The following is a 27,681-nucleotide window of genomic DNA, read 5'->3' as shown; positions in this document are numbered from 1 at the left end:
TACTCAGTCAAGGAATCTGGGGGTAATCTTTTTGGCTCTTGAAACTAAACACGCCCATAGGCTGGGAGCAGTGGCTCATGCCTGTAACACCAGTACTTTGGGTGGCTGAGGCAGGCAGACTGCTTGAGCCCAGGAGTTCGAGGCCAGCTTGGGGAACATGGTGAAACCCTGTCTCTACAAAAAAATACAAAAGTTGGCTGGATGTGGTAGTGCTCCCGGCCGCATGACAGGTGCCTGTGGTCCCAGTTACTTGGGAGGCTGAGGTAGGAGGATTGCTTGAGCCCACGAGGTCTAGGCTGCAGTTGAGCTGAGATTATGTGCCACCTTAATAGACACAGCAAGACCCTGTCTCCAAAAAACAAACAATCGAATAAAAAATCCCAAACAAAATCATGCCCATAAAAAAGCCAGGGTAAGGAATTAGGAACCAAAAGAAAACCTCCAGCTACCTATTCATTCAACATTTACTGGACTCTAATTCTCTTTTCTTGAAGAAAGGAATATTTAATACGCAAACAAACTATTAATAGCATTTGGGGTGCCCTGAGTGCCTACTATGTGCCAGGGCCAAGTGGGTTTATCATCTTTATTTTGCAGAAGTTAAAAAATGATGTAATCGGGTGGTATGAACATTAAAAAAATGTAATTGAGGTTACAACCAAGGTGTATTTGATTTCAAACCCAGATCTTTTTGACTATGCTAAATACAAGCAAATTCAAAAAGGGTGATTAGCCGGCCACAGTGGTTCACACAAGTAATCGTAATCGCAGCGCTTTGGAAGCCCGAGGGTGGATAGCTTTGAGGCCACGAATTCCAGACCAGCCTGGGCAACAAAATGAGGCCCACCCCCAATCTCAACAAAAAATTAAATTAAAAAAGTAAAAAAAACAAAAAGGGTATTAAGCAATTCACAGACACTGCACAGGATTTTTGGTACGTTTAGGGCATCTGCATGGTACTAGCTTTGTTCTGGGTTGCTGAGAACATTCACAGGTCATACACCAGTTTTCCTTTCTGGAGAGCTTCTGTCTGTGTATCTTTTTCTGGAGAATCTGTTTGACATCCACAACACACACTCCTCATTTATTGCCAGAAACGATGATGTTTTATGATTTACATTATGTGTGTAACACACGCACACACGCGCGCGTCTTCCTTTCTGGCCCTCGTTTACCGTAAGAGGAAGCAATTGCTTTTAGCATCAATAAAGGATTGCAGCATAAATATTCGTTCTTCGTAATGGGCGACATGCACCAGCCCATAAGACATCCGGAGGTTCAGGTTATCAACGAAAGTGCACACGCCTCCCACGCCCCGTTTCCGTGCAGTTCCAAATCTCAGGTGTTTCCAGCTGCAGCTTCCCTTGCCTTTAACTACATCCTGCCTTTTCCTTCAGACCTTCCCCCTCAACCCCTTCCAGACCGACAGGCACGGCCCAGGGGCGGGTGGCATGACCTTGGTTCATCCTCGGCCGCGCAGACGCGGCGTGACCTTGGCCAAGTCCCCGCTTCCCCACCCGCTGACTGGCGAGGCTGGACAGCTGGGTTTCCGCTCCGGCCGCTAGGCGTCCTGCGCGGGTACCCTATCTCCCCCGGCTTCTTCCGCGCGGCCCCCCCAGTTCTACGCCTACGCTGGCGGCGTAGCGGGCGCCTGGAGTCGCGCGGCCAGCTCCTTTCAGACGCTGGTTTCCGCCGCGCGGATTGGGAGGGCGCGATTCCCGAACGCGGCCTGCGCTGCGAGCGCGCGGTCGTCCCGCAGGCCAGTGCGGCCTTACGCCGCTGACGCATCGCGCCCAAGATGGCGGCGCGGTCGTCGTCGGGGGTGGCGGTGGCAGAGGGGGCGGCGGCCCTGGCGGCAGCGGAGACGGCAGCCGTGACGGTGGCAGCGGCGGCGCGGGACCTGGGCCGGGGGGAATGAGGCGGCCGCGGCAGGCCAGCGGCGGAGCCGTGTAGCGGACAAGCTCCCCCTCCCTGCTTCCCTTGGCTGAGCCGGGGGCGCGCGCGCACGCGGCCGTCCAGAGCGGGCTCCCCACCCCTCGACTCCCGCGACCCGCACCGCACCCCCACCCGGGCCCAGAGGATGATGAAGCTCAAGTCGAACCAGACCCGCACCTACGACGGCGACGGCTACAAGAAGCGGGCCGCATGCCTATGTTTCCGCAGCGAGAGCGAGGAGGAGGTGAGGCGCCAGGCTGGGCTGGCCGGGGTCGCCGGGTCTCCGGCCCCTTCGGGTGGAGGCGCGAGGGGCGCCGCCGCTGGAGGAGGGTGTGCCCGGGCCGCCCCGCTGGTGCAGAATGATGTTCCGACGGAATTTCCTGAGGCGAAAAAGGGGGGAAGGACCAAGGACGTTGGGGCTGAGGGGAAGCGGGTCTGAGTGTGGCCGCACGGGACGCGCCGGGCGGAGGGGGTGACCGGCTTGCGGCCGGAGCGCTTCGGTTCGGCCGCCTGTTACCGGGGAGAGCGGCCGCGGGAGAAGGTGGTGGGCTGGGAAGAGTGCGGCTTTCGTTTCAGGCCAACGGCTTTGATCCAGGAAGCCGCTCCGCACTTGTCAGCCAGGCACATGTGTGCGGAGGCTGGTGTGCACGAGGCGCGGGCCGGCCTTTGTGGCAGAGAAATAGTGCGCTTCATTGGCAGGTTTGGGGTTTGCCGAGGGATTAGGTGTCTGTGAGCCCAAAGCCGAGGAGTGGGGGTGGGGGTGTCTTCGGAAGATTTAGGGCGTTGTGCATAAGCCACAGCCAGCTGTTTATTTTACAGTGCGCTGGGTAGCCTTTATGGTGTAGTCTGAGAAGAAAGGACATTTGATATAATAATCTTTGTGTGCTGACAATGTTTCATATTAATTGGGAAGACCAAAAGCAGGATTTAATATTTTTGCTCTGACGTTCCTCCACTGCCTTGTGGGAAGAGCCTTAGAATTAAATTAGCTAGGAAAATAAAAATGTTTTAGAATCAGTTTCTTTTTATAATAGATAGGGTACTTTAAACAAAAATCTCGGCTTCCCAAAGCCGTTTCTGTGGTGATGAAGGGAGTTCAGAGAAGCACATGTTTTGTAAATCCACAAAGAATAGCTGCTTTGGAAATTCATAAGATGCCTGTGGGAATGCATTTCTCTTGTGTGCATTGTGGTAAAATGGCAGTTAAACTGCAAACAGTGAAGGACAGTGAAATCCAATATGTTATACTCCAGCATTCAGCAGTGGGCTATGGTGGCAGGGCCGCAGTACAGTGCATGGTGTCGAAATGGGGAAAGGAACTTGACCCGTTAGTTATGAAAAGAAGCTGTGGCGAAAGAGACAGATGGATTGCCAGGAGTTGCTGTCCAGAGGTATTTAGGAGGAAGTGGGAATTTGAATTACTGCCTGAAGAAAATTAGTTAGTGAATTGTGCTGTTAAGGGATCCCATGTGTGCGCCCTTTCAGCAAAACAGAAAGAAAGGAGATTTGGAAACGTATGCTTTGTATCCTACTGTATATTGTAAAAGTCCCCAAAACAGATGCATTGTAATAGCTAACCAGGGCCGTGCTGTAAATTATACACTGTTTTGGAATGCATATTTGAGTAAAGTAAAATTATTCGTGGTGCTTACTGCTCCAGAGGCTTTATTCTCTTCATTATCATATCATGTTATGGGAAATCAGATGGGATCACAGGCTCTTAACTGAAGGGAAAGCTGATTAGCATAATAGCATGTCTTACTACACTAGTATGCCTAAATCTGTGAGCACCCCAATTATAAGTATAGTTTAGTTGCACAAATGATGCAAGACTATTTGTTTTGAAAAATCACACCAGGCCGGACGCGGTGGCTCACGCCTGTAATTCTAGCACTTTGGGAGGCCAAGGTGGTGAGGCCACGAGTTCGAGACCAACCTGGCCAACAGACCCCCATCTCTAAATTAAAAATAATAATAATAAATCATACTAGAAATGGAAAACGTCTTTTTGATCAATTGAAAACTATAGATCATAAGCAAACTAACAAAGGCTTAATTTTCCATTTTCTGTTAAATGTTTTATTATGCACTGACATTAGGAACATTAATGTTGAAAGCTTACTTGTCTGTTTAGGCTACCTCACGGCATCTTACAAGTCAGACCAGGCATAAGACTTGCCTTCTAGGGCTTACTTTTTTTCTTTTTTTTTTTTTTTTTGAGACAGAGTCTCGCTATGTCGCCCAGGCTGGAGTGCAGTGGCCGGATCTCGGCTCACTGCAACCTCCGCCTCCCAGGTTCAGGAGATTCTAGGAGCTTACATTTTTATTTTTAAAAATTTATTTATTTATTTATTTATTTATTTTGAGACGGAGTCGTCCTCTTTCACCCAGGCTGGGGTGCAGTGGCTTGATCTCAGCTCACTGCAACCTCCACCTCCCGGGTTCAAACAGTTCTCCCTGCCTCAGCCTCCTGAGTAGCTGGGATTACAGGCGCCTGCCACAATGCTTGGCTAGTTTTTATATTGTATTTTTTATTTTTTATTTTTTTTGAGACGGAGTCTTGGCTCTGTCTCCCATGCTGGAGTGCAGTGGCACGATCTCAGCTCACTGCAAGCTCTGCCTCCTGGATTCACGCCATTCTCCTGCCTCAGCCTCCCGAGTAGCTGGGACTACAGGTGCCTGCGACCATGCCCGGCTAATTTTTTGTATTTGTAGTAGAGACGGAATTTCACCGTGTTAGCCAGGATGGTCTCAATCTCCTGACCTTGTGATCCGCCCGCCTCGGCCTCCCAAAGTGCTGGGATTACAGGCATGAGCCACCGTGCCCGGCCTTTATTTATTTATTTTTTTGAGACAGGGTCTCACTGTGTCACGCAGGTTGGAGTGTAGTGGTGTGATCATGGCTCACTGCAACCTCAACCTCCTGTGCTCAAGCAATCCTCCCATCTCAGCCTCCCAAGTAGCTGGGACTACATGCACAAGCCACCATACCTGGTTGATTTTTAAATTTTATGTGGAGACAGGGTGTATTAGTCCATTTTCACACTGCTATAAAGAAATACCTGAGACTGAGTAATTTATAAAGAAAAAGGTTTAATTGACTCACAGTTATACATGACTGGGGAAGCCTCAGGAAACTTACAGTCATGGCGGAAGGCAAAGGGGAAGTAAGAACGTTCTTCACAAGGCAGCAGGAGAAAGAGAAGCGAAGGAGGAACTCCCAAACACTTATAAAACCATTGGATTTCGTGAGCACTCACTAGCATGAGAACCACATGGGGGAAACTCCCCATGATCCAGTTACTTCCCTCACTCAACACATGGGAGGGATTACAGGTCCTTCCGTCCACAGGTGGGGATTACAAATCGAGATGAGATTTGGGTGGGGAGACAGAGCCATACCATATCACAGGTTCTCCCTTTGTTGCCCAGGCTATTGTCAAACTCCTGGGCTTAAGAGATCCTCCCATCTCAGCCTCCCAAAATGCTGGGATTATAGGCAAGAGCCACTTTGCCAGTCCAGGAGCTTAAAATTTTAAACTGTTAAAATGAAGTTTCTTTAATGCATTGAAACATTTAGTTTCCTTTATTGAATTTCTTTTTGAATGTTGGTTAATGAGCAGAGGAATCATGCAAAGCTTTCAATTACAAATGCAGTGGGTGTTACAGCTAGAGCCTGGGAAGAAAAAGAAAATGAGTGAAATACGTCCATTTTAGATTTCTTCAGTTCAACAAACGTGTATTAAAAACAACAAAAAGCATGTATTAAAGAGCCTACGATGGCGGCAGCACTGTGTCATGGGGAATCTAAAGATTAGCATCCCTTCCTGCGGACAGAGTTGAGTAGTTTTAGATGAGATTCCTTAATCGGGAGGGATTTTGGACCACAGAATAATCTCTAGGGTGCTTTTCAACTCTCAGATTATATAATTGTGTTGGAAGGAAAGTAATTTGTTAGTTCCAGGAGAACTTTTATGTTCTCAATAGATGTGCCAGAAGCATTAGCTGCCACACATTGTGGGAATGTAAAATTCAAACCGAATAGGGCATTCAACCCAATTAAAAAAAATTTTTAATGGGCACTGATGGCCTTAATCAAGATGGAATAGTTTACAGAATATTATTAGCATTAATACGATAGTAATATATATATAAGTATATATAGGACCTTGATTTATAAATTTAAGCAATGTCAAGAAGCATACATGCAATGTGAAGAAAAAGAGATGAAAATACAGCCGTGTGTTGCTTAACATTGGCGATACATACTGAGAAATGCATCATTAGGTGATTTTGTTGTTGTGTGAACATCATAGAATGTACTTAAACATACCTGGCTGGTATAGCCTACTGCACATGTAGGCTATATGGTATATAACCTGTTGGTCCTAAGCTGCAAAACTGTACAGCATGTGACTGTACTGAATAAATAGGCAATTGTAATGCAGTAGTATTTGTGTTTCTAAACATATCTAAACAAGCAAAGTACAGGAAAAATACGGTACAAAAAATAAAAAATGGTTCACCTGACCAGGACACTTACTATGAATGGTGCTTGCGCGACTGGAAGTTGCTCTGGATGCGTCAGTGAGTGAGCGGTGAGTAAATGCGAAGGCTTAGGGCATTACTGTACACTACTGTAGACTTTAGAAACACTGTACAGCTTAGGTTGCACTAAATCAAAAAATTATTTTTTTCAAAAATTAACCTTAGCTTACTGTAATTTTTTTACTTTATAAATTTTTACATTTTTTAACGTTCTGACTCTTTTGTAATATTAGCTTAAAACACTTTGTACATCTGTATAAAAATATTTTCTCTTTTTCCTGTCACACTAAAATCACTTTTTTTTTTTTTTTTTTAAAAGAGTTGAGCTCTTGCTCTGTTGCCCAGGCAACAGCCCAGGCTGGTCTTGAACTCCTGGGCTCAAGTGATCCTTCCACCTCAGCCTCCCAACAGCTAGCTAGGACAACTGGTGTATGCCACCATGCCTGGCTAATGTTTTCTTCGTTATATCCTTATTCTAGAAACTTTATTTAAAGATATTATTTATTATTTATTTGTTTTACTTTTTGTTCCTCTGCCTACCCATATTTTACTTTACTTTTTTTTTTTTGAGACGAAGTCTTGCTCTGTCACTCAGGCTGGAGTGCAGTGGCGTGATCTCAGCTCACTGCAAGCTTTGCCTCCTGGGTTCACGCCATTCTCCTGCCTCAGCCTCCTGAGTAGCTGGGACTACAGGCGCTCGCCACCATGCCCGGCTGATTTTTTGTATTTTTAGTAGAGATGGGATTTCACCGTGTTAGCTAGGATGGTCTCGATCTCCTGACCTCGTGATCCGCCCGCCCTGGCCTCCCAAAGTGCTGGGATTGCAGGCGTGAGCCACTGTGCCCGGCCCATATTTTGCTTTTTAAGCTTTTTCTTTGGTTGAAAACAAAGACACAAACACACATTAACCTAGGCCTACACAGGGTCAAGGATCGTCAGTATCACTGTCTTCCACCTCCGCATCTTATCCCACTGGGAGGTCTTCAGGAGAATAACAGGCATGGAACTGTCATCTCCTATGATAACAATCCTTTCTTCTGAGACTGCTTTACAATTAACTTTTTAAAAAAGTAAGTAAGTAGAGAGAATACACTCTAACATAATAAAAAGTACAGTATAGTAAATACATAAACCAGTAATACATTTACTATCAAGTATTATGTACTGCACGTGATTATATGTGCTACATTTTTGTTGTTGTTGTTGTTTTGAGACAGGGTCTTACTCTGTTGCCCAGGCTGGAGTATAGTGGTGTGATCACAGCTCGCTGTAGCCTTGACCTTCTGGGCTCAAGTGATCCTCGCACCTCAGCCTCCCAAGTATCTGGGACTCCAGGCACGCGCCACCATGCCTGGCTAATTTTTGTATTTTTTTGTAGAGATAGGGTTTTGGCATTTTACCCAGGCTGGTCTTGAGCTCCTGGACTAAGGCAGTCTGCCTCCTCAGCCTCCCTAAGTGCTGGGATTACAGGCATGAGCCACCGTGCTCAACTGTGCTAGACTTTTATGTGACCGGCAGCACAGTAGGTTTGACTGTGTACTCACCATAAACACATGAGTAGCACATTGTGCTATGACACCACAGCTACGATGGGATAGGAATTTCTCAGCTCCATTATAATCTCTTGGGACTACTCTTGTATATGTAGTCTGTAGTTGACTGAAATGTTATGTAGTACATGACTATATTAGAAGATAATATCTCATGAGTAGCCAAACCTATCATTCTAGGTTTTTTTTTCCCCCAGCTCCAGAAAACTTTATTTATAGACCAGCAATGAGAGGCTGAAATTCTGATCCAGGTTAGGATGTGTCAACATAGTAAGTTTATTGAACACTCATTGAGTGCCGAGTTCTGTGATACCGTTATGAAGGAAACAGCCATGCAGGGAGCTTAGAGTCTAATGGGAGAGATAGAACAACATACAGACCCAACAGCGTGATGAAAATGGTTCCCTTTTCTCTTTCTGGCTTCTCTTCTTGTTGATAAACAAAATTTAACAGAAAAAAATCTCCCACTTAACAAGTTCTACTGATTGTTATTGATATGTTGATAACATCTTTAAATTGGGTATTTGTGGTAACTAACATTTATTACAGTAGGTTGAACCTGATATACAGTTTCTTAACCAACCACTACTTTAACCAGCTTGGTACACTGAATGCTTGACAGTTACTCAGCAGGCTTCTGGGTCTGGTGTACCCCAACCAGATGACCTCCCAGCTGCCAAATTGTGTGATTACAGTTAGTTACCTTTATTCCTGTATCTGTTTATGTTCATTGTACTTGTTATTGTAATTGTGCAACTTAACCAGCGAAATTCGAGTTCAGAAAAGAATAAGGCTGGGCATGGTGACTCATGCCTGTAATCCCAGCACTTTGGGAGACCAAGGTGGGCGGATCATGTGAGCCCAGGAATTTGAGACGAACCTAGGCAACATGGTGAAACCCCATCTTTACTGAATACATAAAACTAGCCAGGCACGGTGGTGTGTGCCTGTAGTCCCAGCTACATGGGAGGCTGAGGCACAAGAATTGCTTGAACCCGGGAGACGGAGGTTGCAAACAGCACGCCACTGCACTCCAGAGTGAGAGTCTGTCTCAAAAAAAAAAAGAAAAAGAAAAAGAAAATAAATTACTGCTCACTTATATGGACAAATAAACTGGAGAAGATTGGAGAGGGGATCTTAAAAGTCTAGGACTCTGCTCATAGATTACTTCATGAATGTTTTTAGATTTTTGTTCTTTATAGAAACTAGGACTGGGAAACATAGATCATTCATTATGGGTGTGGCATATGAAAGAAAGACAACTTACAATTCAGCAGTAGACTCATACTCAAAACAAGATCTTGGCCCTACAAAGATTAGCAAATAAATACATGTTTATATGCATATAAAAGATTTATTTGTATAATCTTTTGTATAATGTATTCGTATATACATTTGTATAATGTATGTATATAATATGTATACATATACATATATACATACACAATATGTATACATATACGTATTCTATACATACATTATATGTATGTATATACTATATACATACACACTATAGGTGTGTGCCACCTTACCTTGCCTGTATGTGTATATGTATATGTATTTTTTTTTTTTTTTTTGAGACAGAGTTTCGCTCTCGTTGCCTAGGCTGGAGTGCAGTGGCACAATCTTGGCTCACCGCAACCTCCACCTCCTGAGTTCAAGCGATTCTCCTGCCTTAGCCTCCCAAGTAGCTGGGATTGCAGGTATACACCACCATGCCTGGCTAATTTTGTGTTTTTAGTAGAGACGGGGTTTCTCCATGTTGGTCAGGCTGGTCTCAAACTCCTGACCTCAGGTGATCCGCCCACCTCGGCCTCCCAAAGTGCTGGGATTACAGGCGTGAGCCACTGCACCTGGCCATATTTTTTATTTTTTTATTTTATTTTATTTTATTTTATTTTATTTATTTTTTTTTTTTGAGACGGAGTCTCGCTGTGTCTCCCAGGCTGGAGTGCAGTGGCGTGATCTCCTCACTGCAAGCTCCGCCTCCCGGGTTCACGCCATTCTCCCGCCTCAGCCTCCCAAGTAGCTGAGACTACAGGCGCCCGCCACCACGCCCGGCTAGTTTTTTGTATTTTTAGTAGAGACGGGGTTTCACCATGTTAGCCAGGATAGTCTCGATCTCCTGACCTCGTGATCCACCCGCCTCGGCCTCCCAAAGTGCTGGGATTACAGGCTTGAGCCACCGCGCCCGGCCTATATTTTTTATTTTTTGTGGAGATGAGGTCTCATGTTGCCCAGACTGGTCTGGGACTCCTGGCTCAAGTGATCCTCCCTACTTGGCCTCTCAAAGTGTTGGGATTATAGGCATGAGCCATCACATCTGGCCTGTTTGATTATTTAATATTTTCATTTGCTTCCTTTTTGCAAATAATATATAATTAATATATGACATATGTACATATAAATGTATATTTATCTGCTAATCTTTGTTCTTAGGGCCAAGATCTTGTTTTGAGTTTTTTGTTTTTGTTTTTGTTTTTTGGAGGCAAGGTCTTGCTCTGTTGACCAGGCTGGAGTGCAGTAATGCGATCTCAGGTCACTGCAGCTTCCACCTCCCAGGCTCAAGTGATCCTCCCACCTTAGCCTCCCAAGTAGATGGAAGTACAAGTGCATGCCACCTTGCCCAGCTAATTTGTGTGTGTGTGTGGTGACAGGGTCTCACTCTGTTACTCAGGCTGGTTTTGAACTCCTGAGCTCAAACGATCTTCCCACCTCAGCCTCCCAAAGTGCTAGGATTACATGCGTGTGCCACTGCGCTCAGCCTACATTTATATTTTTTAATCAACAGTATCCTTTACTTGAACTTTAGCATAAACTGTATAGAAGACTAACTTCTTGAGTAAGATTTTATTATCCTAAATTGGGTAATATGATATTCATCTGTCATATTGTTCAACTTTGGCCCTCCTAAAGTACTTCCAGTAAGATTATCCTTCTTCCCCCAGTCTTTCCTTTTTTAGAGCCTCTGTGAGGAGAAGTGAGAGACAGGGGTGGGCTTGTTTGTATTCTTAGAAAGGCCAGATGATACAGAACATACAACAAATGACATCACAGTGCCTAGGAAAGTTAAAGCTGCTCCTAACGGGTCTGTTTTTTACCCAGGGAGAAAAATGAATACTAATAGGATTGTGTGAGTTAGATTTCCCTGTGCCTTAAAGCTGTTTTAATAAAGAAAGGATGAAGCTGTTCCTAAGGTGTTAGGTTTGTTTGTTGTACTTTTCCACTAGAAGCCCTATGTCTCTTGGCAAACAGGGAGCTGCTTCACATTTTCTCAGATCCTTCAGCTCACCAGGTTGGAATGGAGAGATGATTGACATTGGAGCTCCTCAGTGGGCAGAAACTGGTGGCCTGTTTGTCTGTAAAATGCCCCAGAGGAGCAGGTGAACCGACAGCAGGCTCTAGAGAAGGGAGTAAGACATAAGGAGCAATCCCAGAGGCAATAACCATGACAAAGGGCTTCTGGTAGATCCCAAGGTGGTCAGGGAGTCCTTTTGTAACACATCTTGGTCGCTGTTCAATATTACATTGCTCTAAGATCATGATGGGTTCATTGATCCAGTCATGACTGGACATTTCTACTCCTCATTTCTCAAAATCTTTCCTGGAAGCTTTTTTCCCCTGCTTCCCCTTCTGTTTGCCTAATACCAGTTAGTCATTTCTTCCATTACATTATTTTTTGCCTCCTTCCCAAGGTGTGAATTCTGGTCTAAATTCATACTGCAGTCTCCATTCTTTTAACTCCTTGCCCCAATCCTACTTCTTTGCTTCTGCTTTAATTCTCATTTCTCAATAAAAATAGTGCTGCACATCTACTGTGTGCTGTGTGAAGCAATCTATATCTTTCTTCATAGCCTAGTACAGAAAGGAAGGGCCCTTTTTCAGGAATACGATTGTTTATTCATTTCTTTTTTTTTTTTTTTTGAGACGGAGTCTCGGTCTGCCACCCAGGCTGGAGTGCAGTGGCCGGATCTCAGCTCACTGCAAGCTCCGCCTCCTGGGTTTACGCCATTCTCCTGCCTCAGCCTCCCGAGTAGCTGGGACTACAGGTGCCCGCCGCGTCGCCTGGCTAGTTTTGTGTATTTTCTTAGTAGAGACAGGGTTTCACCGTGTTAGCCAGGATGGTCTCAATCTCCTGACCTCGTGATCCGCCTGTCTTGGCCTCCCAAAGTGCCGGGATTACAGGCTTGAGCCACCGCGCCCGGCCCACTGTTTATTCATTTCTTCAGCACACATTTTCAGAGTGTCTGTGTAAGACCGTGGGAATACATGGATAAATAAGACTGTTCAGCATTTTGGGAGGCCTATGTGGGAGGGTCACTTGAGCTGGGGATGTCTAGGATGCAGTGAGCTGTGTTTGCATCATTGCACTCCAGCCTGGGCAACAGCGAGAGAGGCCCTGGCTCCAAAAAGAAAAAATAAAATAAAATAAAATAAAATAAAATAAAATAATGAAATGATTCCTTAAATAGGCTTTCTTTGTATACAATTAGTTAATCTCTTTGTTCATAAAACAGTAAAGTCCTTTTAAAGAACTGCTTAGAAAATCTTTTCTTTGACTTGGTTTTTTAACATATTTCTGATGTGTTTTATAAGAGCAGCTTAGCAATGTTGAATAAAAATGGATATAAACTCAGACATAGTGCTTATACTTTTCTTAAAAGGAAGAAGGATTGTGATTTTTCTTTTTTTGGAAATGGAGTCTAGCCCCGTCGTCTAGGCTGGAGTGCAGTGGCACAATCTTGGCTCACTGCAACCTCCGTCTCCCAGGTTCAAACGATTCTCCTGCCTCAGCCTCCCGCATAGCTGGGATTACAGTCGCCTACTACCACACCCGGCTAATTTTTGCATTTTTAGTAGAGATGTGGGTTTCACCATCTTGGTCAGGCTGATCTCAAACTCCTGACCTCGTGATCCACCCTCCTCGGCCTCCCAAAGTGCTGGGATTACAGGCGTGAACCACCGCCCCGGGCTTTCGTTTTTTTTTTTTTGAGACAGGGTGTTGCTCTGTCATCCAGGCTGGAGTGCTGTGATGCAATCATGGCTCACTGCAGCCTTGACCTCCTGAGCTTAAGCGATCCTCCTTCCTCAGCCTCCTGTGTAGCTAAGATTACAGGCATGCACAACCATGCCTGGCTAATTCAGTTTTAATAGAGACAGGGTCTTGCTGTGTTCCTCAGACTGGTCTCAAACTCCTGGGCTCAAGCAGCAGCCCTCCTGCCTTGACATTCCAAAGTGCTGGGATTACAGGTGTGAGCCACTATACCTAACCATGATTTTTCTTTGAATATTTAGGAATCCTAATAAAATACACATTAAGGGAAGTTACAAAACAAACAAAACAAGAGAAATCACATTGTGCTTATTATACTTGGAAATTTGTTTGTGTTTTGAGACAGGGTCTGGGTCCACCACCCAGACTGGAGTGTAGTGGCATGATCATAGCTCACTGCAGCCCCAACCCTCCGGGCACAAGTGATCCTCTCACCTCAGCCTCCTGAGTAGCTGGGACTATAGGCATGTGCTGCCACACCCTCCTAATATATATTTTTTATTTTTTGTAGAGGTGAGGTTTTGTTATGTTGCCCAGACTGGTCTGGAACTCCTGGCTCAAGTGATCCTCCCTCCTTGCCTTCCCGAAATGTTGGGATTGCATGCACGAACCACCACATCTGGCCTGTTTGATTATTTAATTTTTTTTTTCTTTTTTTTTAGAGACAGAGTCTCACTCTGTCACCCAGGCTGGAGTGCAGTGGCGCCATCTCGGCTCACTGCAAGCTCTGCCTCCCGGGTTCCCGCCATTCTCCTGCCTCAGCCTCCCGAGTACCTGGGACTACAGGCGCCCGCCACCACGCCCGGCTAATTTTTTTGTATTTTTTAGGAGAGACGGAGTTTCACCGTGTTAGCCAGGCTGGTCTCGATCTCCTGACCTCGTGATCTGCCCGCCTCGGCCTCCCAAAGTGCTGGGATTACAGGTGTGAGCCACCGCGCCTGGCTTTTTTTGATTGATTATTTGTTTGAGATGGAGTCTCACTCTGTCACCCAGGCTGGAGTGCAGTGGCGCCATCTCGGCTCACTGCAAGCTCTGCCTCCTGGGTTCCCGCCATTCTCCTGCCTCAGCCTCCTGAGTAGCTGGGACTATAGGCGCCTGCCACCATGCGCAGCTAATTTTTTGTATTTTTTAGTAGAGACGGAGTTTCACCGTGTTAGCCAGGATGGTCTCCATCTCCTGACCTCGTGATCCGCACACCTCGACCTCACAAAGTGCTGGGATTACAGATGTGAGCCACCGTGCCTGGCTTTTTTTGTTTGTTTGTTTGAGATGGAGTCTCACTCTGTTGCCCAGGCTGGAGTGCAGTGGTGCGATCTCGGCTCACTGCAGCCCCTATCTCCCAGATTCAAGTGATTTTCCTGCCTCAGCCTCCCGAGTAGCTGGGGTTATAGGCGCCCACCAGCAAGCCCGGCTAATTTTTGTATTTTTAGTAGAGTTGGGGTTTCACCATGTTGGCCAGGCTGGTCTTGAACTCTTGACCTCATTATCCGCCTGCCTCGGCCTCCCAAAGTGCTGGGATTATAGGCGTGAGCCACCGTGTCCGGCCTATTATTTAGTACTTTTATTTGCTTCCTCTTTGCAGAAATGATTTGATTGCTAGACTTATATTCAGCCCTCATTAACCAAATGTGCTGAGCCCTGACTCAGAGCTTTTACACCTATGACTGTGGTATTGATTTCTTCCTAAGAAGCTTTGCAGTTTGGGTAGTTTGCCTTTAATAATAGTAAGACAAAACTTTTAGATTTTATTGCCAATATAAGTGAGGAAAACAGGCCGGGCGCGGTGGCTCAAGCCTGTAATCCCAGCACTTTGGGAGGCCGAGACGGGCGGATCACGAGGTCAGGAGATCGAGACCATCCTGGCGAACACCGTGAAACCCCGTCTCTACTAAAAAATACAAAAAACTAGCCGGGCGAGGTGGCGGGTGCCTGTAGTCCCAGCTACTCGGGAGGCTGAGGCAGGAGAATGGCGTAAACCTGGGAGGCGGAGCTTGCAGTGAGCTGAGATCCGGCCACTGCACTCCAGCCCGGGCTACAGAGCGAGACTCCGTCTCAAAAAAAAAAAAAAAAAAAAAATAAGTGAGGAAAACAATCCAGAGAGTTCCTGTATATGATAATTGTATTTCTGTGGGGTTCTTTTGTAGGTTCAATAACTATTTTATGAGGAGCTAGCTGGGCATGATCATCCTTCTGCCAGGGTGTGTGGGTCATTTTTTTTTTCAAAAGGGAATTATTATTTTTGGTTACAAAAGTAATTGTATTGTGATATCTATAAAGAATACTTCAAACTGAGGAGTTTTTAAATGTGTAGAATACAGAATCTGAGCTTCAGTCTACTGGCAAGATGGAATTTAGGCCGGATGCAGTGGCTCACACCTGCAATCTTAGCACTTTGGGAAGTGGAGGGGAAGGATCACTTGAGCTCAAGAGTTTGCGACAAGGCTGAGCAATGTAGTGGGACCCTGTCTCTATAAAAAAAATTAAAAATTAGCCTGGTGTGGTGGTATGCGCCAAAGATTATATAGCTACTTGGGAGGCTGAGGTGGGAGGATCACTTGAGCCTGGGAGGTCAAGGCTGCAGTAAGTCATGGTTGTGCCATTGCACTTCAGCCTGGGTGACAGAGTAAGACGCTGTCTCAAAAGAAAAATAAGATGCAGTTTGGAGTGTAAAATAGAGAAGTGTGGAGAGTTTATAGGAGGTGTTTATAGGAATTGGAGAAGCCTGTGAAGAAAGATGGGCTAGAGTGTCAGGGATGACTTTATGGAGCAGGCTAGACTTGAACAGCTTGGTCGAGTATGGGTAGTTGAAGAATACCCTAGGTGAAGGACACTGGGCCAGCTAGACCACGGAAAGTCAGAGGCCCAGATATGCTGCCTTTGGAAGCCTGTTCGTATCAACGTATTGTGGATAAAGAAAGCTCTTATGCCCTGCCTGTCCCCCTAATCTGTGCTGGGAGAAAGAGAGAAAGTCAGAGGGCCCAATCCAGTGTCTGAGAGAGTGATGACCCTTTTTCTCATCCCCAAGGACATGAAAACAAAGATCTCAACAGAGAATTCTATCCATTTTGAACCCTGTAACTAACAGTGAAATCAACCAGGAAAATCCGTGATTTCGGTTTCACCTACTTTTCATTTCATGGTGTGAATACTATATACCACTAAAAATTAGTACTTTAACTGGCTGCAGTGGATCTTGCCTATAATCTTACCTACTCGAGAGGCTGAGGCAGGAGGATTACTTGAGACTAGGAGTTTGAGGCTGCAGTGAGCATTGATCTTGCCACTATTCTCCAACCTGGGTGACAGAGCAAGATCCTTTCTCTTTAAAAAAAAAAAAGAAAGAAAGAAAAAAAAAATAGGGCTGAGCACGGTGGCTCACGCCTGTAATCCCAGCACTTTGGGAGGCCAAGGCGGGTGTATCACCTGAGGTCAGAAGTTCAAGACCAGCTTAGTCAACATAGTGAAACCCTGTCTCTACTAAATATACAAAAATTAGCCGGGCATGGTGGTGGGTGCCTGTAATCCCAGCCATGGAGGCTGAGGGAGTAGAATCGCGTGGACCTGGGAGGCAGAAGTTGCAGTGAGCCGAGATCGTGCCACTGTACTCCAGCCTGGGCAACAAGAGCGAAACTTTGTCTCAAAAATAATAATAATAATAATAATAATAATAAATAAATAGATAAAAATTAGTACTTTACTGCATAAAAGAAAATTGATTTAATATGTATTTACTTTTTTTTTTTTTTTTTTTTGAGATGGAGCTTCACTCTTGTTGCCCAGGCTGGAGTGTAATGGCTCAATCTCAGCTCGTTGCAACCTCTGCCTCCCAGGTTCAAGGGATTTTCCTGCCTCCACCTCCTAAGTAGCTGGGATCACAGGTGTGTGCCACCACATCTGGTTAATTTTTGTAGTTTTAGTAGAGATGGGTTTCACCATGTTGGCCAGGGGATCTCAAACTCCTGACCTCAAGGGATCTGCCCACCTTGGCCCCCCAAAGTGCTGGGATTACAGGCATGAACCACCGCGCCTGGCATAAATTTTAAAATATAATCTCTGTGCCAGGTGCAGTGTCTCAAGCCTGTAATCCCAGCACCCTGGGAGGACAAGGTGGGATGATCGCTTGAGGCCAGGAGTTTGAGACCACTCTGGGTAACATAGCAAGACCCAGTCTCTACAAAAAAACTTCTGTGGATTACCTTTAATTTTTTTTTTTTTTTTTCTTTTTTTGAGATGGAGTCTCTCTCTGTCGCCCAGGCTGGAGTGCAGTGGTGTGATCTTGGCTCACTGCAACCTCTGCCTCCCAGATTCAAGCGATTCTCCTGCTTCAGCCTCCTGAGTAGCTGGGATTACAGGCAGCTGCCACCACGCCCAACTAATTTTTATATTTTTAGTAGAGATGGGGTTTTGCCCTATAGTCCTTGCCACTGCAATATTCTAAGCGTTTGATATTTTTTCCAATAAATTATTTTTGGCTTCAGACAGCCAGGCTTCGTTTCTTTTGCTTGCAACCAAGAACTTTGTCTAATATATCACTTCAGTAGTTTTTAAGGTAGACTCCTCAACTAATCCAGTGCACCAGAAGAAACGTATACATGTTGAGTCAGAAATTTTTTTGTGTGTGGAAGAGCTTTTCATTTTATTTATGAAGCAAACTTTAACATTTTTCCTTTTCTTTCCCCCCGAGTCAGGATCTTGCTCTGTCTCCCATGCTGGAGTACAGTGATGTGATCGTGGCTCCCTGCAGCCTCATCCTCTTGGGCACAAGCAGTTCTCCCACCTCAGCTTCCCAGGTAGCTGAGACTACAGGTGTGTGCCACTTCATCTGGCTTTTTTTTGTGTGTGTGTGAGAGAGATGAGATCTTGCTGTGTTGCCCAGGCTGGTCTCAAACTTCTGGGATCAAGCAGTCCTCCTGCCTAGACCTCCCAAAGTGCTGGGATTACAGGTGTGAGCCGTTGCACCTGGCCATTTTTCCGCTTTTTGTGGTAAAAATTTCTTCATGCTAAAGTTTGTAAAATTGATTTTAAATGGCAAAAAAGTAATTCAGTCAAATTAGAGCAAATCAGAGCACTATAACTAACAGTAACCTGAACGCCAGTGTTTTTATAAAATGCTTATCAGCATAGTCATGCTCTCGCCACACTTTTTTTTTTTTTTTGAGACAGAGTCTCGCTCTGTCACCCAGGCTGCAGTGCAGTGGTGTGATCTTGGCTCACTGCCACCTCCGCCTCCCAGGGTCAAGCAATTCTCATGCCTCAGCCTCCCAAGTAGCTGGGGTTCAGGGGTGCACCACCACACCTGGCTAATTTTTGTATTTTCAGCAGCAGCGGTGTTTTACCACATTTGCCAGGCTGATCTCAAACTCCTGGCCTCAAATGACCTGTCTGTCCCAGCTTCCCAAAGTGCTGGGATTACAGGCATGAGCCAACGTGCCCTGCCCTCTCCACGCTTTTTAAATTCTCTTTTTAGAATTATCCTAAATAGTATTTGAGAATGTGTAAATTCTTAATGTTTTAAATGTTGGGGGTATCAAGAACCAGATTTTTTTAAATGAATTTTTGAAATCCAAGTTTATGAAAACTGTATGATGCTTCTTATACACATATTGTAGTCTCCAAGTACTGTCTTGGTTAACAAGAATTTATTGAGTCTTCACTTTTTGCAAAACATTATTCTTGATGCAGTGATGGTTTTAAAACTGTGGACATGTCCACTGCTCTCCAGGAAGAATGCTTTTCTAAATTGATGAATTAATTAAATTACCATCAGGCATTTCAGTACAGTTGAACAAGTGGCCGCACTATGTGCCTTGGGTGGGATCAGATAGAAAAATTAAAGAGGTGGGACATAAAGTACATGGAGCAGTTAGAAAAAATGTAGGAAAGTCTGTGCTTCCGGAGTGCTTCATTTTGGATGCAGAATACAGAAATAGTCAATCTTGGGCTATAAGAAGTTGATAGGACTTAGGTACAAAGGGGAAAGAGTATGTTAGGAGAAGGGGACCCAGCATGACTAAGGGTGGGAATGAGTTTGTTGCATGCCAGAGACTCTGAGCATATGAACCTGGGTCTGGGATAGTGGTGTGGCAGGGTATCTATGGGGAGTGATAGAGGATGTCAGCTGGCAGGGAGCTAAGGGTATAGAGTCTTGATTTGAGATAATGAGGAGTTTGGGTTTGATCCCACAGTGGGGAACCACAGTTGTCCTTCGAAGGGTTGTGGAAAGGTTTGTGTGAGAGTGGAATGCAGGGTGAACTTAATGGGGGCTACCAGAGGGAGTGGTTGGGAGAATGATGTTCTCTTCTGGAAGTGAGAGCCATGGTAGCAGGGGAATGGAATGAAGTAGTGAGTTAAATGACAATGCAATCAAAGGGTGGACAGGTTTGGTAACAGATGATATGTTAAAGATAAAGGAGGCCATGCATGGTGGCTCATGCCTGTAATCCCAACATTTTGGGAGGCGGAAGCAGGAGAATCACTTGAGGCCAGGAGTTCAAGACCAGCCTGAGTAACATAGGGATACACCCCGTCTCTACAAAAATAAAAAAAATTACCTGGGCATGGTAGTGCATGCGTGTAGTCCCAGTTACTCTAGAGGCTGAGGTGGGAGGATCAGGCTGCAGTAAGTGCCATTGCACTTGAGCCTGGGAGGTCAAGTGGCATGATAGTGCCACTACACTCCAGCCTGGGTGACAGAGTGAGACGCTGTCTCAAAAAAAAGAAAAGAAAAAAAAAAAAGATGAAGGAGCTTATGGTTGAAGATGACTTTTAAATTTTGATCCTGGGTGACAGGAAAAATGGAAATTTAGAAGAGGTTGGTTTCATAGAGAAGATGGAACTTTGGTTTTGTCATATCAAATTTGAGGTGGTGAACTGAATTCAACTGATGATAGTTGGAGATGTGGAACTAGAAGGGGAGTAAGAAGTTAGGACTATAGATACAGTGTGGAGTGTCAGGGACCTTGGAGAGGGAGAATAGAAAGTTAGCACGAGAGAAAGTATGCAGAAAGCAAAGACCCTGAGCTTTGGGCATCATCACAGTCAAAGAGGCACTATCATAAAAGCAGAGGTGGAAGAACATTTCACAAAGATGTGATGGGTGATAGGTCACACCTAGAGCCGTCAAGTATAATGAAGATGAGATGTAGCAACAGATTTAACGATGACTTTATAAAACTGTTAGAAGGATGGTAAGATGGACATGTGGATTTGGGTTGATTAAATCAGGCTTTAGGAAAGAAGCACATTTTCTTCTGAGATTGGAAGGTGGATAAATGAAAAAATCCAAGAGCCTGAATTATATTGACATGAATTCGAGAAAACTCCTTCCAGATGGATCTATTTTGAGAAGGAAAGAAGTTCACCGTATTTGCTCTTCCAGTCAATATACTGATCTGGTGATTTGAGAGGCAAGAAAAAGTCTAGCAGAGTTACTGTGGTGTGGTCAGGATTGAAGTGATAGTTTTATAAGGGGGTACATTTGGAGGCTGAATGGTATTTATCCTTACAATTGTGGGCCTTCTGTGTACAAAGCAGCATGTAGACTCCACGGAGGATAAACTATGAGCAGGAGAGACTATTTTAGAACTCTGGTAACTTTTTTTTTTTTTTTTAATTTTTTTTGAGACAGAGTTTTACTCTGTTGCCCAGGCTGGAGTGCAGTGGCATGATCTCAGCTCACTGCAGTCTCCGCCTCCTGAGTTCAAGCAATTCTCCTGCCTCAGCCTCCCAAGTAGCTCGGATTACAGACGTGCACCATCATGCCTGGCTAATTATTGTATTTTTTAGTAGAGATGGGGTTTCACCGTGTTGGCCAGGCTGGTCTCGAACTCCTGACCTCGGGTGATCCCCTGCCGCAGCCAAAGTGCTGGGATTACAGGCGTGAGCCACTGTGCCCGGCCGAACTCTGGTAACTTATAACCTAGTGGGCTCAAAAGGAGATGGAATTTATATTGTTTAAGTTTTGTATATTTCCTTATCCCTTTGCATATAGACACTGGAGAGGGGAAAGAGAACTGTAGAGATGTTCCTAGATTGGGGACTGATTCAAGAGCATGGTATAAGGTCAGAGGAATTAGAAAGTAGACTGAGAGTCAGTTGTTTTATTTGTAAAATGGGAATAAATAATACCTAATTCATGAAGTTGTTGTGAGACTTGAATGAGGAAAGTGCCTCCCAGATAACATAGTTGGTACTGTAACAAAGGCCGGAACCACAGAAGGAATCGCACTGGCCAAGAAATGATGATGATACACTGAAATGAGTGCTGTAAAAGAACCGTCTCCGAATGCTTTAGGAATGGAAGAGTAGACAAACGCTGGATTGAGAAGTCAGACATAGTGGAAAAGGACTAGATCTGAGTGTTGAAGGATGACTAAATTTGCTGCTACTCCAATACAGATTGTGCAGGCATTAAAAAAAAATCAGATGCTGATCATAACAGCGTCACAAAGACAGACTGATATGTGATCTAAAAAATATAAGAACTGAGAAAGAAAGGAAAGATTCGGTGCAGTAAGTGGTGCTCTGAATTTACAGTGAAAGGGCTTTTATGGAAAGAGAGGAAGACCTGAAGCTATAGAATCTTTACATTTGTAAACCTGGAAGTAAACATAGACATGATCTATCCAGCCACCTCAGTGAAATAAGGGAACTGAAACCAAAAGAGTGTTGAAATCTGTCTACTGTGATACTTCTGGTAAAATAATAACAAAGATAAAACAATACAAAGATAACACAGTTTTCTTCTGACAGATCCACAAAAGGAGTTAAACAGGTAGAATGCAATAATTTTTTTTTTTTTGAGAGGGAGCCTTGCTCTGTCACCCAGGCTGGAGTGCAGTGGCGTGATCGCGGCTTGCTGCAACCTCTGCCTCCCGGGTTCAAGTGATTTTCCTGCCTCAGCCTCCCGAGTAGCTGGGACTACAGGTGCATGCCACCACACCCGGCTAATTTTTTGTATTTTTTAAAGTAGAGACGGGGTTTCACCATGTTGGCCAGGCTGGTCTCAAACTCCTGACCTCAGGTGATCTGCCCGCCTTGGCCTCTCAAAGTGCTGGGATTACAGGCATAAGCCACTGCGCCCAGCCAAATAAAAATATATTTCTAAAGCAGACTCCGAGTACCAGTATTTAAAAGAACAAAAGCAGGTGGAATGAAAGGCTGTACCACAATTATAGAAGTGTAATCTATACCAACTTCAGCAGCATCTATTGCTGTTGTCATTGTTAGCTGAAGCTGATCACGAATCCTAGCACCAGTGCATGTGTGTTGTAGGAAGAAGCTGAATTTGTCAGAAACGTGGATATTTTTGGCAAATTTTGAATGCCATAAAATACTTTTTAAGGCAGTTTTAGTAGTCTTCCTTTCGTTATAAAGATGTTCCACATTCACCATAGCAAATTTGGAAAATACCCTCTTTTTAGCCCATTAGATTATAAGTTACCAGAGTTCTCTCCTGCTCATAGTTTATCCTCTGTACTGCCTACATGGTGCTCCATACACAGTAGGCCCACAGTTATTTATGAAGATAAATATCATGCAGCCTCTAGTTTCCTCCAAAACGTATGAAGGAAATTATTCTCTTTAATCATTCTGGCTTTAAATTTTATAACATTGTGTTTAGTTTATATACAATTCCTCCCCCCCAACCCATGGGACATTTCTTTGTTGCCCAGGGTGGCCTCGAACTCCTGAGTTCAAGTGATCCTCCCACCTCAGCCTCCTGAGTAGCTTGGGCTACAGGTTTAGATTATATACAGTTTTTTTTTTTTTTTTTTGAGACGGAGTCTCGTGCTGTCGCCCAGGCTGGAGTGCAGTGGCTGGATCTCAGCTCACTGCAAGCTCCGCCTCCCGGGTTTGCGCCATTCTCCTGCCTCAGCCTCCCGAGTAGCTGGGACTACAGGCGCCCGCCACCTCGCCCAGCTAGTTTTTTGTATTTTTTAGTAGAGACAGGGTTTCACTGTGTTAGCCAGGATGGTCTCAATCTCCTGACCTCGTGATCCGCCCATCTCGGCCTCCCAAAGTGCTGGGATTACAGGCTTGAGCCACCGCGCCCGGCCATATACAGTTTTATAATCTGTTTTTTCACATATAATATGCAATTTCTCCTAATTTGAATTCTGTATACACATTTTTAACGGTTACATGCCCATGAAAATGATGAAAGAAGGTACTTAAATGTTCTTCTCTTGTTGTAGATGACAGTGTTTATATATATAAAAAATATATTAAAATATATAAATATATATGTAAATATATATAAATATACATATATGGCTGGGCACGGTGGCTCACACCTATAATCCCAGCACTTTGGGAGGCCAAGGCAGGTGGGTCACTAAGTCAGGAGATCGAGACCATCCTGGCTAACACGATGAAACCCCGTCCCTACTAAAAATACAAAAAATATATATGTATTTGTATATATACATATACAAATATATATGTATATGTACGTATATATTTAATATACATAAATTGTGTGTATATATATTCCAGCCTCCTAAAGTGCTGGGATTACAGCCGTGAGGTACCGCGCCTGGCCCAAAGCATTTTCAGTAGCCATAAAGTTGCACTTTAAAGACACAGCAAAGTAGTATTAGACTTTTTTTTTTCTTTTTTTGAGACGAAGTCTTCCTCTGTTGTCCAGGCTGGAGTGCAGTGGCGCAATCTTGGTTCACCGCAGCCTCTGCCTCCTGGGGTCAAGCGATTCTCCTGCCTCAGCCTCCCGAGTAGCTGGGATTACAGGCATGCATCACCACACCTAGCTAATTTTGTATTTTTACTACAGATGGGGTTTCTCCATGTTGGTTAGGCTAGTTTCGAACTCCTGACCTGAGATGATCCCCCCGCCTCGGCCTCTCAAAGTGCTGGGATTACAGGTGTGAGCCACCACGCCTGGCACAAAGTACACTTAAAAAAAAAAAGTGACACTTGGCCATCAGAGAAATGCAAATCAAAACCACAGTGAGATATCATCTCACACCAGTTAGAATGGTGATCATTAAAACGTCAGGAAATGACAGGTACTGCAGAGGATGTGGAGAAATAGGAAGACTTCTACACTGTTGGTGGGACTGTAAACTATTTCAACCATTGTGGAAGACAGTGTGGTGATTCCTCAAGGATCTAGAACTAGAAATACCATTTGACCCAGCCATCCCATTACTGGGTATATACCCAAAGGATTATAAATCGTGCTGCTATAAAGACACATGCACACATATGTTTATTGTGGCACTATTCACAATAGCAAAGACTTGGAACCAACCCAAATGTCCATCCGTGACAGACTGGATTAAGAAAATGTGGCACATATACACCGTGGAATACTATGCAGCCATAAAAAAGGATGAGTTCATGTCCTTTGTAGGGACATGGATGAAGCTGGAAACCATCATTCTGAGCAAACTATCGCAAGGACAGAAAACCAAACTGCATGTTCTAACTCATAGGTGGAAATTGAACTATGAGAACACTTGGACCCAGGGTGGGGAACATCACATACCGGGGCCTGTCGTGGGGTGAGGGGAGGGGGGAGGGATAGCATTAGGAGATACACCTAATGTAAATGACAAGTTAATGGATGCAGCACAACAGCATGGCATATGTATACATATGTAGCAAACCTGCACGTTGTGTACATGTGCCCTAGAACTTAAAGTATAATACAAAAAAAAAAAGTGACACTTAGCCAACCGTCTTAAAGAATTATAATTCTCCTCTTACCAGTCTTATTTCCCCAGTGCTCAATAAGAATTAGTGTGATTCTCTATTCTTCTAATCAGTGAACCACATAAACAGACTGACATCTCTGATGGTTTCAGAAAGGATCTCGTATAGATTTATTTGCAGTAAGGAATCAATAACAATTTAGTAGTGATTGTACTTTCCTGTTTCCCATGTTGCATATGCATCTGCTGAGTATGAGACTTGCTATCTTCAAAGCATTTTTTCTTTTTTCTTTTTTGTTTTTTTTGAGACGGAGTTTTGCTGTGTCACCAGGCTGGAGTGCAGTGGTGCAGTCTCAGCTCACTGCAACCTCCACATCCCGGGTTCAAGCGATTCTCCTGCCTCAGCCTCCTGAGCAGTTGGGACTGCCGCCATGCCACCACGCCCAGCTAATTTTTATATTTTTAGTAGAGACGGATTTCACCATGTTGGCCAGAATGGTCTCAATCTCTTGACCTCATGACCCGCCTGCCTCGGCCTCCCAAAGTGCTGAGATTACAGGCCTGAGCTACCGCACCTGGCCCAGAGCATTTTCAGTAGCCATAAAGTTGCTCTTTAAAGACACAGCAAAGCGGTATTAGACTCTTTTTTTCCTTTTTTTGAGACAGAGTCTTGCTGTGTTGCTCAGGCTGGAGTGCAGTGGCGCGATCTCGGTTCACTGCAACCTCTGTCTCCTGGGTTCAAGCGATTCTCCTGCCTTAGCCTCCTGAGTAGCTGGGATTACAGGCATGTGTCACCACGCCTGGCTAATTTTTGTATTTTTAGTAGAGACGGGTTTCACCATGTTGGTCATGCTGGTCTTGAACTCCTGACCTCAGGTGATCCACCTGCCTTGGCCTCTCAAAGTGGTGAGATTACAGGTGTGAGCCACCGTGCCCGGCCAGTATTAGACATTTTTAATGCATTTTTTTCTTTGTTGGTGATTGTCATTAACAGTACAACACCTGTAACAAAAACTGTGTTTATGTTTTAGCCAAAGAAAACACGTGAGAATTCACCCAGAGGTGGTGGACTTCACTGGCTTGATGGTCAGCTTAGTCTAAAATTAGCACCATTGTTCAACTTGTCAAGTCCTGTCCAGGGAAGGAAGTTGGACATTGGTTTCCCATATTTGGCTCAACCAGTGTGTGACAGACACTGTTGTTTGGCTGACCCCACATCCTGAACCCTCTTTTCGCTAAATACTCATTTCCCAGTTTTCTGTGCAATTAGGAGTGGCTGTCTGACCCAGAAGCAGAAGTTTGCTGAAGAACAGATGTGACTGGCACTATTACTTCTGTCATCTGCCTTGAACGTTGAAGTTGTATGTGGAGTTGTAGCAGCCACTTTGAGGCCATGAGGAGGAATGAGAGAGTGCAAAGATACAGGGTCTGGGCCTTGATGGCATCAAGTGGTCAGACCAGCTCCAGTAGCAGTCTTCCTCAGATTTCTGTTAGTGAGAAAAGTTAAGTTCCTATTTATTTTAGCCAGCATTATGCAGGTTTAGATTCATAAAGCATAGTGGATATGACTTGCAGAATGGTGCCAAGAAGGCAGCAGAAACCATTAGGGCAGGTGCAAATGGTCATAAATGTTCTATGGATAATCTGTTTGGATTTTGAATAATAACTTGCCATATTCTTAAAAATAAATCAAGAAAAATGTAGCGTTTTCTAAATATTATGTTTCGGGGCTTTATTCAAATGTAACTTAAAAAAAATTTGTTTTCGGCCAGGCGTGGTGGCTCATGCCTGTAATCCCAGCACTTTGGGGGGCCAAGGTGGGCGGATCACGAGGTCAGGAGATCGAGACCATCCTGACTAACACAGTGAAACCCCGTCTCTACTAAAAATACAAAAAATTAGCCGGGCATGGTGGCGGGCGCCTGTAGTCCCAGCTACTCGGGAGGCTGAGGCAGAAGAATGGCGTGAGCCCGGGAGGCGGAGCTTGCAGTGAGCCGAGATCGTGCCATCGTACCACTGCACTCCAGTCTGGGCCACAGAGTGAGACTCTTGTCTCAAAAAAAAAAAAAAATTTATTTTCAGGTAATAGACATTATAAACTGCCTCTAGGAAACCTCAGTTTTGTCTCCAAGGTTATGAATATTATGTACTTTTCATGAGTGGCATGTGTTAGTCATACTAGGAAGAGGTCAGGATTAGTGTCTCTGGGTCCTTAGAGTTTCTACCAGCCAGTTGCCTAATACTGCCAAGTTTCCTGAGAAGACCCTCCAGGCACCTGCTCTGTTTGTGGCTTGTTCAGTTAAAATAAGTTGTAATATTCAGTAGAATTTTAAAAAATCTTTTCATTGTACTGAGGTGACGTGGTAAATGACTTTAGATCAATATGTTGATTTTTCTTAGACAAAGACTTCCCTGTCTTTGATGCTGCGCTCTTAAGCCACACATTGTCACATCATGGTCTTTAATGTCCTTCCAGCACCTATCACTGTTTGACATTATCTTACTTACCTGTTTACAAGACCCCGTCCTTAACTGTGACTTCATCAGAGCAGCTGTGTCTCCTATGTCTTGCTTACCATTGTAGCCCCATCGCCTAGACAGAAGTCTGACACACATGTCTTAATGTTTGGAATTTTTGCCTTTCAACTGTAAGAAAACTACTGGTTTATTTCATATTTTTAGATTAATTTTATTTCTGAATGATGAAAGAAGAGAGATTTCAGGATGCTTTTTTTTGCAGGTATCCTTTTGTAAATAATGTTGTAGCTATGAGTAACTTAACCCCCAGTAAATAAAAAGTCAAGACAGAGGTAGTCTTCATTATATATTTTTCTTTTATGTAGTCATTTTGGTGAGTTGAATTTAACTCACAGATCTGGTAGAAATCATTTCGAAAGAAATTTGCAGAATTGTATTTATGTTC

The 27,681-nt window shown here is 44.4% G+C and overlaps 2 protein-coding genes across 4 annotated transcripts in view; both read left to right on the top strand.

The window, feature by feature from the left end:
* Positions 1 to 27,681, top strand: part of LOC112622829 (40S ribosomal protein S10) — an 846,014-nt gene that overhangs the window by 28,563 nt on the left and 789,770 nt on the right. The window lies entirely within an intron of this gene.
* Positions 1,015 to 27,681, top strand: part of NUDT3 (nudix hydrolase 3) — a 117,734-nt gene continuing 91,067 nt past the window's right edge. For both annotated transcript variants that reach the window (XM_025382773.1, XM_025382774.1), the window contains exon 1: positions 1,015 to 2,179. In XM_025382773.1, the coding sequence (XP_025238558.1) occupies positions 2,081 to 2,179 (99 nt within the window). In that variant the 5' untranslated portion in view covers positions 1,015 to 2,080. The remainder of the gene's footprint in view (positions 2,180 to 27,681) is intronic.

This window comes from Theropithecus gelada, chromosome 4 (assembly GCF_003255815.1).
Source record: "Theropithecus gelada isolate Dixy chromosome 4, Tgel_1.0, whole genome shotgun sequence".
Classification (NCBI taxonomy): Eukaryota; Metazoa; Chordata; class Mammalia; order Primates; family Cercopithecidae; genus Theropithecus; species Theropithecus gelada.
This window is presented reverse-complemented; position numbering and strand designations above follow the sequence as displayed.